Here is an 11,335-nt window from a genome sequence, read left to right on the forward strand (position 1 = left end):
CTGTATATAGTGTGTGTGTGTGTGTGTGTGTATGCTTGAAACTACACAACATCAACAGGACACTAAGAGCATTCATCAAGAACTCAATGGGAGTGTGGAAGATGGCCAATTCAAAGCCACTTGCACATGTCAGCATCAAATGTGGCATATACCAAGGTGATGCACTGTCTCCTGTTCTGCATAGGTCTGAATCCCCTCAACCAGATCATTGCAAAGAATGGCTATGGATACCGGTTACAAAATGGAACAAACATGGCCCCTCCTCTACATGGATGACATCAAGCTGTATGCCAAAACTGACAGAGACATTGACTCACTGATCCACCTCACCAGGATATACAGAGAGGACATTGGAATGATATTCGGAATGGATAAATTCAGTCGAATGGTGTGCAAGAGAGGCAAGGTGATCACAACTGAAAAGGCTGAACTACCTGAAGGCAACATTGCAGATGTACAGGACAGCTGCAAATACCTTGGAATCTCACAGGCATATGACAATAATGATAAGGCTGCAAGACAGTCAGCCACAACCAAGTACCTACAGTGAGTAAAGCAGGTCCCGTAGAGCCAGTTGAATGGCAAGAACAAAATCTGAGCCATTAACATGTATGCAGTGCCAGTCATCAGATAGCCAGCTGGTATAATAGCCTGGCCAAAGGAGGAAATAGAAGCCACTCACATCAAGACTTGAAAGCTCCTCACAATGGAATGAGGGTTTTACCCCAAGTCCAGCCTGACTACACACTAATAGCACTTTGCCACTGTCTCAACTCTGGTTCCGCACCACAACACACAAGATAAGGGCCTGTCCACTACTGGCACCCACTCATCCTGGACTATGGGATCACTTTGTTCATGGTTCCAAGCAGACAGCTCAGAGGTGCCGATTTTGACGTAAGCAGACAGCAGCCATTGATTGGCCAGCAGAGTTACGTCACTGGACCCGCCCAACAAAACTGCAAACTACATCTAAACCGTCACTTCCTCATCATGTTGATGGATGGCGCCACAAGAAATGAGCACATTTACAGAAAGATATAGGAGATTATGGCACAGTATGGGTACACCCAGACCTATAAGCAGCCAGCAGATAAGCTAAAGAAAGTCTGATTATAGGGCGATTAAGGACCACAATAGGAGGAGTGGCTCAAACACAATGACCTGTTATGATACCGCTCACTTTGCATTGCCGATCTCACCCACAGAGCAGGGAAAGAATTCACAGTGACAAATCATCTACACCTGAGAAGAACTGAAAAGACACGAGCAGAGTGGAGTCGCACTTATCAATGGCAAAATGGCTTAAGAGAAAGGAGGGAGGCATAGGACTAGTGAACGTCCAAGTCACTATATAGGATGAAACAACTAAGATCCTGGAGTACATCAGGATGAAAGCCCCCGATGATGAACTGATGAATGAATGTCTCAGGCAGCAGCAGTAACCTAATGAGGAAGAGGCAGAACAAGACATGATATTATAAAAAGATAAGCCCCTGCATGGCATGCATCAACAACAGATTGAGGAAGTGGCTGTTATCAACAGATCCTACCAGTGGCTAGAGAGGGCTGGACTGAGGACAACACAGATGCACAAATCATGGCAACACAAATACAGGCCCTCAGCAAAAGAGCAATAGATGATGGCGTCTTACCATACCAGACTAGACCAAAGATGCAGGCTGTGCAAAGATGCCCCTGAGACAGTCCAACACATAATATCAGAGTGTATAGCCAGGCAGGCAAAGTATACATGGAACACCATAAGTGGCTGGAATAATAATACAGGAACATCTGTGCTGAGTATGGACTAAGGGTCCCAAAGTCCAAGTGGGAGACGCCACCAAGGATGGTGGAGAATGGTAAATGGTAAATGGACTGTACTTATATAGCACCTTTCTATCTTATTGAGATACTCAAAGCGCTTTACACTACAATCTGTGTCCTCATTTACCCATTCATACAGCACTCTACTAGATCTCTACAAAGCTAATTGAACAAATCATTCTAAAGAGACTAATCGGTGATTTATCACATTCATACACTGATGGGACACACATCGGAGGCAATGAGGGGTTCAGTGTCTTGCCCAGGGACACTTCAGCATGTGACTGCTGTGGGGTTCGAACCCCCAACTCTTGCATTGGAGGACGACTGCTCTAACCACGCAGCCACAGCCGCCCCAGAATGGAAGGGCTAAAATGCTGTTCAACTTCCAGATCCAGACCAACAAACAGGTGATGGCTAACCAACCAAACATTGTGGTGGTCAACAAGCCAGACAAAAAGACATTGGCGATAGAATTTGTAATCCCAAGTGACTGTAACAACAGGAAGAAGAAGCACAAGAAACTCAAACAATACCAAGGGCTAAAAGAGGAAATGCAGAAGTTGTGCAGAATCAAAATGTCATAGAGTCGAAGTCCCAATGGTCATTGGAGCACTTGGTGCTGTGACCCCAAAACTGGAAGAATGGCTCCAACAGACCGCAGGAACAACCTCAGAAATCTCGGTCCAGAAGAGCACAGTCCTAGGAACAGCTAAGACACTGCACAGAACCCTCAAACTCCCAGGCCTCTGGTAGAGGACCCGAGTTTCAAGTGAAGTGGAACCGCCCAAGTGGAAGAGTAGGGCGACCAACAAGGTTGGTTTTGTAACATGAAATGACATGACCAGACAAGCTTAGAGTAAAACTGCCTTCTATACAAACACCATATTCTCCCATATATTATTAAGCTTGAAAAAAATAAACCCTCCTCTATGATAATGCTAGATATATTTTTTATGCTAAGTAGTATTTAGTTAGGCTCTATTGCAAATGTACATCACTGCGCTCTGTCTTCCCTTTGTTTGTGTTTAAGGTTTACTTTCAGTGTGTGTGACAGAATAAAAGGAGTTTGTTGAAGCATACCTGTGATAATGTGGTGTGTACTAAATGTGTGAGTGTTAAATCACTCACATTCTGCTTTTAATACATGTTAAAATAACTTTTGAAAAATAAAGTTAATACAGTGCATGAAAGCCAAAAACTCCATTAAGAATACATGAAACTGGCTTCAACAATGCTCTCATTCCCACTTTTGTATACCTAACAGACTTCTGTTGACTGCGATCCAATGTCAACACCAATAAAAAGATATGCAGACTTCATACTGATTTAGTTCTTATGACAATATGCCCACAAAATAAGTACATCATATAAGAGACAGCATGTTTCTTTTCGTGCCTGCAGACAACACTACAAAAAAATAGTGCAGGCTCAATGTGACCTATGACCCGTGTTCCTTCGTTGCCTTTGTGAGCATACATTTATTTCAATATGTCTTTATCAGACAAAGAACGTAAAATAGTTCTTGAGCCATGCCAGGCATTTAAAGTTTTATATCCCTATAGGAATTCAGAACAATCTTCATTTAAATGCCTTACACAATTTTTGGGGGTCTTCCAAAAGGCAACAAGTAGCTTTATGAAAGTCCAAAAATCTTGAGTCATTTTCTGTGAAGTTCCTGTTGAAGCCATCTGTGTGAGGAAATGTCTCAGTGAAATTTCTACCAAAATGATCAAGGCTGTTTGTCAACTCCCTGCTGTCTGTAGGCCACTTTGAAATGTGAACATGGCTCGGACGACAGTCCTGGTGCTCAAGAGCAAATAGCTTATAGGTGAATGGATGGAGATTCTTGTGTTTTGTGTGTGTGTGTGTGTGTGTGTGTGTGTGTGTGCGTGCGTGCGTGTGCAAAGATCCAAAGCAGTCCGATGGGGATCTTGTTTGTATTTCTATGTTCATGTGTGTCTGTATGTTTATGTTTATGTGAGGGACATTAAATGGCCACATGGATAACACCTTGGTAAGGGTCTGCTGGTGGTGATAGGTAGATTTGTGTCAATGTGAGGTTGACGGTGGGGAGCAGTCCTCCTTAGCGCACACCTATACAATGTAGCTGGTCAGGTCTAAGAGATAAGTGGTCATATCGATGATGTGGTCTAGTATCCCATCTTTCTCCTGGTCGTTGGGCATGCCCTGTTCACTCTTCTCACACTGAGACCCGGAGTAGCCATTCTTGCACAAGCACTTGTTTGGCTCCAAACACACTCCTCCGTTGCGGCAGGCTGGTTCACATTTGGCTATGGTGACAGGAAAACAGAGTGATCAAACACAAACTGGTAAAATATAGCAGAAAAACTGGTTTATGATGTTTGATAGGAAGCATTCTGGCAGTTTCAAGGTGTGTGTTACACATGTTTGGAGAGATATAACTCAAATATTTGATTCCAAGTCATACTGTTCGTGATACTTACCTATTCGGCAGAAGGGTCCCTCCCAGCCTGGGCTACAGCAACATTTCCCAGTAGGAGTACAAAGTCCATTCTTGCAGTATCTGGAACAAGCTGTCATCAGCAGCTCTGGTGGCTGCACCTGACGTTGGCACTCCTTGGGGGCATGAGGCCTGTAGCAGTTGTTAAGAGGAATGAGAGAAATTAGGATGACGGAACAAATCCCAGTGTGTCGAAACAGATTCTCATGCTATCATTGAATGTCTTCAACACATTATTTTGATTAACAAATACCCCCAAATACCGTCCATTGCTGCAAATTTTGTTAAAACTAAAATCTTTCATAATCATGGATATGGAAAATTCCTGAAATAATTTCTTAATAAAGATGTGCCACTGACTAAGAAAGACTAAATGTGCTGCTCAGATGAGCAATTCAACTGCAGATGACTGCCATATTTGAAGAAAAAAAAAAGGGTTTATGCTTAAAACTGAAATTAGAATTGCATAGAGGGTAGAAAGTTTAGGCTCATTCAGACAAGATTTTCTTTTAAAATGTTTGCCTCAGTAAATGTACAAAAAAAAATGTTAACATTGATATGAAAACCATTTACACAATAAACAAGATTTTGCAAAGGCTGTTGAGAAGCCTATTCTCTGAATAGCTCTAATTAATCATGTTTTTTTTTTTTTGGGGGGGGGGGGGTGTTGCATGAAAGTAAATTTTGAGAGACCAAGCAAAGCTGAAATCACTGATTAGACTTGGTTTGGAAGAGATGGCATTTTCATCTCGTACAAATTTTCCTCTTTAGTAGCTTTTCAAAATCAATTTGCAGTTCAAACATTTTCTTGTCTTTGTGTTTAGCAAGTAAACATGCCTTAAATCAGAAGTGGCTGCTAATATTGTTGACACATATTCCAAACCAGATGCTGAAGCTGTTCTTCTCAATGCAGTTGACAATAGTAGACAATGCAGTAGATAAACATGTTATATGCGGACAGAGTCATATTTGTGTAAATATATAATGGATTAAATATTGTGTCACATTTCTAGGATGCACAAGAATAAGAAAACCTAGAGGTGAAATAGTAAAGTGCAGGAAGCTATTAGTCTAAGCAGAACACACCACCAGTAATCACTGGAGAGAACAGTGCTCTTCCTCAGGAAGAGGTTAATCAAGAAGAAATATGACAGTGAGAGGACTGAAGAGAGTAGACAAGAATATAAGGAGATGCAATGCAGAGCGAAGAGGGAGGTAGCAAAGAAAAAGCAGAAGGCATATGATGAGTTGTATGGGAGGCTGGACGTTAAAGAGGGTAAGAAGGACTTTTACCGATTGGTGAGACAGAGGGATCAGACTGGAAAGGATGTGCAGCAAGTTAGGCTTATTAAATAAAGGTATAAATGGTAATGTTCTAACAAGTGAAGAGACTGTGACCAGAAGATGGAAGAAATATTTTGATGAGCTAATGAATAAAGAGAATAAAAGAGAAATAAGTGTAGAGGTCATAGAAGCTGTGGACCAGAAAGTGGAAAGATTAGTGAGGGTGACGTTCAGAAAGCTCTGAAAATAATTATAAAGGGAAAGACGGCAGGACGTGATGGCACACTAGTGGAGGTTTGGAAATGCCTAGGAGAGATGGCGGTGAGGTTTCTGACTCAAATACTCAAGGGCATATTTGAGGGAGAGAAAATGTCTGAGGAATGGAGGAGAAGTGTGCTGGTGCCCATTTGTAAGAACAAGGGTGATGTACAGAGTTGTAGCAACTACAGGAGAATTAAGTTGATGAGTCACATGATGAAGATCTGGGAGAGAGTTGTGGAAGCTAGACTTATTCGAGAAATAACAATTTGAGAGCAGCAGTATGGTTTCATGCCGAGAAAGAACACCACAGATGCCGTCTTGGCTGATGCTGATGGAGAAGTATGGAGAGGGTCAGAAAGAACTCCATTGTGTCTTTGTGGATTTAGAAAAAGCATATGACAGGGTGCTGAGGGAAGAGGTGTTGTATTGCATGAGAAAATCTGGAGTGGCATACAAGTATGTTAGACTGGTACAGGACATGTATGAGGACAGCAGGACAGTGGTGAGATGTGCTGTAGGAGTTACAAATAGCTTCAAGGTGGAGGTGGGATTGCATCAAGGATCAACTCTGAGCCCCTTCTTGTTTGCTCTGGTGATGGACCGACTAACAGATGAGGTCAGGCAGGAATCCCCTTGGACTATGATGTTTGCAGATGACATTGTGATCTGTGGTGAGTAGAGGTGGAAGAGAACTTGGAGAGGTGGAGGTATGCACTTGAAAGAAGAGGAATGAAAGTCCGCCGTAGTAAGACAGAGTACATGAGTGTGAATGAGAGGAGGCCGGTGGAACAGTGAGGCTACAAGGAGCAGAGGTCACAAAGGTCTTCAAGTACTTGGGGTCAACTGTCCAGGAAAATGGGGAATGTGGTAAAGAGGTGAAAAAGAGAGTCCAGGTAGAATGGAGTGGATGGAGAAAAGTTTCAGGAGTGATTTGCCACAAAAGGTTGTCAGTAATGGTCAAAGGAAAAGTTTACATCAGAATAGTGAGAACAACTATGTTGTATAGTCTGGAGACAGTGGCATTGACAGAAAGACAGGAGAAAGAACTAGAAGTTGCAGAAATGAAGATGTTGCTCTTCTCTCTAGGAGTGACAAGGATGGATAAGATTAGGAATGAGATGATCAGATTATGAGATCATGAGTTCATGGGATTATCTCATGCTGCAGACTATATCATACTGCTGTATTCTTTCACACCCATGTACTCACTATAGACTAATGTTCGAGCTGCTGTTTAAAATACCGCATAATAATAATAATAATAATAATAATAATAATAATAACAATAATAACAATGTGTTATGTATTGTCATCATTGTATGTTCCCATACAATGGCAATTGGATCTCTGCATTTAACCCATCCACCACCAGGTGGTGCAGTGGGCAGCTATTGAAAGTGCCTGGGGAGCATTTTTTTGGGGATAAGGTGTGCTGCTCAGAGGCACCACGAGATGTGCAATGACTGGGAATCGAACCTAGGACTTTCGGGTCCAGAGTAGGCTGCCCTGCCTCTACACCATCTCGGCCCCCTATTTCACATTAGCGCATAGCTTAGATCTTTTAGTGTATCGTTCAGCATTTGTTTAGCATATATCTTAGTGTATGGCTTAGATCCTTATATATGGTTTCTTTTTACACTTTATATTTTTGCTATTTTTGGGTGTAACTGGGACCCTGTGTACACAATTTCATTCCACCTCATGTACCACATGTGATGCAAATGACAAGAAACTTGAACTTGGTCAGAGGTACAGGACAGGTTGAATAACTGGGAGATAAAGTTAGGGGGGGCCAGACTAAGATGGTTTGGACATATCCAGAGGAGGGGCAGTTGGTATATCAGTAGAAGGGTGTTAAAAATGCAGCTGCCAGGAAAAAGACAAAGAGAAGGGCCAAAGAGGAGATATATGGATGCAGTTAGAGAGGACATGGAGGTAGCTGGAGCGAGGACAGGGAATGAAGAGTACAGAGTGAGATGGAGAAGGATGACTCGCTGTGGAGATCCCTGAAGAGGGAAAAGTTGAAAGAATAAGAAGTGACTAGTAGTGAATTTGATATTCTACACTTCATCCCAGTAAATACTTTAGCTTAGCACTTTTTTTTAGAATAAATGTGTGATTTTGTTTGTTTTTCTACCTTGTTTAAGAAACAGTGCAACAAGTTTGGCAATCTGATGAACCTTAAAACCCATTGCCATGTACGCTCCAGATTTTACCAGCTCATAAACATCATGTGCGCTGCAGAAGGATGACGTTTAAAACAAGATGGAAAAGGGTTCTCAAAAAGCTATAAACTTCACCATTAAAAAAACAGCCTTGTTTTGGTAAACTGTAGTAAATGAACCCACAATTTTACGGTTAGATTTTTAAATGGCACAAGATAGCCATTGTTGAGTTTATGATGGAGTTGATTACACTGTTAAAGTTATTCTGATTTCTTAACTTTTTTGAAAATGATTTTTGGATATTTATTTCTAACAATCAACTAATAATCAATGATCAACTGACAAAGAAAGATCAGTTAACACTAAATTCCCTAAAGTACCCATTTGGAGCGTAGGGTTTTATTGTTTCCTCCCTTACATATAGGGTTAACACTAGGCCACCCTCAAATATGAAAATGATTTGCAAAGTTCATACAGACAAAAACAACATCTCCACACCATATTTGTAAAGTTTGAATGCCAAAGAGACATATTGTGATCGTTTCATATGAAGATAACATTGAGACACGCACATCAGCAAATGGACTTAAGCTGAATTATTTCATAACTCACTCTGCAAATCTGGAAATAATACAGTGTGTAATCAAGATCAAATGTGAAGCCTCTGTTAGGGCCTGTTTAACACAAGCCCACACACAAACACACACGTACAAACACATTGATTTGTTCATCGGTGAGAGTGAGAGCAATTTAAAAAAACAAAAAAATATCATTGTGTTTGCATTTTCATTATTCTGAGGTATGAAACTTTGGACACTAAGACAACGAGAACATGCACACATGCAGACACACAGACGGTAACTGGACTCTTGCAGACTAATTCTGGTATGAGCACTGAGAAGCATAAGCAGTGAGGTCAGCGTGTGTGCAAGAGTGTCTGTACTGTTTAGGCCATGAGAGAACAGAGCTCAACAATCATGAACAAAGAGCCAAAGGTCATTCAGCAGCAGAAAGCAAAACTAAATGCAATTCAGGACCAGTGTTGGAAATTATCTGTTTTCCACCAGTCAATGTTCTTGTTGGGTTTTAATCAATCAACATTTTTTTTTTTTTGCTAGATAGAGTTTGACAATCTTATCTTGTAATTTTTACCTGATGTTGGTTGAACTTAGTCTTTTTTTTTTACAGTAATTCTTTAATTCCCACATCCTTTCACTCATAACACCTCTCTTCTGAACTCAAAACCCATCTTTGTCAGGGAATATTTGGTTAAATGTTTATTGATGCTTTTATTATTATGGCTGAGAACGTCCTTCCCCGCTGCCCTGAGAACAAGGAGCTCGGTTGTCTCCCAAAATAAGCCGAACCATCTCCCTAAACATTATCTTATCTCTGCCCATGAACCATATGTTTGTGCAGTGTGTAAGAAGACTGCAGCTGGCTTCAAGGACACCCCCTGAACTATGTTGAACTCTGAGCTGAGAGGAGTATAAAAGCAAGCAGATAACTCGGCTTGTGGCTCATTTCTGTGACTTTTTCATGCGTATACATTTTTGACACACACATATTTATAGATGTTTGCATATGTTTATGCATGTAACCTGTCCTGAAATCTGACCTTGCAAGGAAATGGCCAGATATAAATCTTCAGCTGCCGTAAGCTGTGGTTCTTTTGAGTAAGCAATGTCAGAACGAGAGAATTTCTTCAACAGTCTTACAAGAATCTGAACTATATTGTGTTATTAATAATAATAATAATAAACTTTATTTCTATAGCACCTTCCAACAACGCCTTGCATTGACCAAGGTGCTTCACAAGACAAAACAAGATTAAAAACAGGACACAATACATCAGTGCAAATTAAAAAACACAACGAGAATAAAAGAAGGTAAAAGAGATAAAATAAAAAAAATAAATAGTAAATACTAAACTACTAAAAGTTAAACATTAAAAGCCCTTTTAAATAAGTATGTTTTCAGTTTGGCTTTGAACAGAACCAGATCAGAGATGGCACGCAGCTCATAGGGAAGAGTATTCCAGGCTGTTGGGCCTGCAACAGAAAAGGACCGGTCCCCCCATTGTTTGCACCTTGAGCGTGGCACCTCCAGCAGATTTTGACCAGAAGACCATAAAGCTCTGCTGGGCTGGTGGACTTTCAAAAGTTCTGAAATATAAGGTGGTGCAAGGCCATTCAAAGCTTTAAAAACAAACAGTAGCAGCTTGAACTGTATCCTAAACTGAACCGGGAGCCAGTGTAAAGAAGAAAGGACAGGAGTGATGTGTTCATATTTACGTGTGTTAGTCAACAAGCGAGCAGCAGAGTTTTGTACAAGCTGTAAACGGGAGATAGAAGATTGATTAATACCCACATATAAGGCGTTACAGTAATCAAGCCTAGAGCTCACAAAGGCATGGATGGCCTTCTCCAGATCACTACGGCTAAGGAGTGATTTTACTTTGGAAAGCAGACGGAGCTGAAAGAAGCTGGTTTTCACAACAGAACTGATCTGTTTATCTAGCTTTAAGTTACAGTCAAGCTCCACTCCTAGATTTTTTACCACCTGGTTGGCGTGGGGGAGCGGAAAACCTAGACTGGGAGAGATGTTGCATGAATTACTGGAAGCACCAAATAAAATCCATTCAGTTTTATCGTTATTGAGGTGGAGAAAATTCTGAGACAGCCAGTGCTTAATGTCATTTAAGCAGCTGGCAATAGAGTTGAAACCGAGTGAGGAACTGGGAGTGACCGGCAGATAGATTTGTAGATCATCTGCATACAGATGAAAAGACAGATTATGGCGTGCAATGATGGGTCCTAATGGTAGCATGTAAAGTGAGAAGAGAACAGGCCCCAGAATGGATCCCTGCGGTACACCAGAGGTCAAAGAGACTGAAGAAGAGGACAGATCACCAATCATAACAGAGAAAGTTCTGTCTGTTAAATAGGACTTAAACCACTCGAGCACAACACCCTGAAGGCCAACCTGCTGAGCCAAACGAGTGATTAGGACCTGATGGTCTACAGTATCAAAAGCTGCTGAGAGGTCCAACATCACCAGCAGAACAGGTTATTACTTTATTCGTTCTAGAGTGTCACTCCATTTGGTTTTTTTTTTAATGAAGCATTTGGTATTTTTTTTAATGAAGCAAAATCTCATGAAATGAATGACAACTCTGTGCAGCTGACAAGTGCACAATGAAAGTTGTGATGCTTTGAATAAGAATATGTTTGAGTGCAGAGAGATGTTTATATATATATATATATATATATATATATATATATATATATATATATATATATATATATATATA

General features: G+C 40.9%; 1 protein-coding gene across 1 annotated transcript in view; it reads right to left on the reverse strand.

The window, feature by feature from the left end:
• Nucleotides 1-3,555: 3,555 nt before the first annotated feature.
• The window catches only part of LOC119423156 (hedgehog interacting protein), a 50,073-nt gene continuing 42,293 nt past the window's right edge, over nucleotides 3,556-11,335 (reverse strand). The window contains exons 12-13 of the mRNA XM_037690569.1: nucleotides 4,296-4,444; nucleotides 3,556-4,121 (exon numbers count right to left, since the gene is read on the reverse strand). Of these exons, the coding sequence (XP_037546497.1) occupies nucleotides 3,925-4,121; nucleotides 4,296-4,444 (346 nt within the window). The 3' untranslated portion in view covers nucleotides 3,556-3,924. The remainder of the gene's footprint in view (nucleotides 4,122-4,295; nucleotides 4,445-11,335) is intronic.

This window comes from Nematolebias whitei, chromosome 16, assembly GCF_014905685.2.
Source record: "Nematolebias whitei isolate Nwh7 chromosome 16, NemWhi1, whole genome shotgun sequence".
NCBI classification, from domain to species: Eukaryota; Metazoa; Chordata; class Actinopteri; order Cyprinodontiformes; family Rivulidae; genus Nematolebias; species Nematolebias whitei.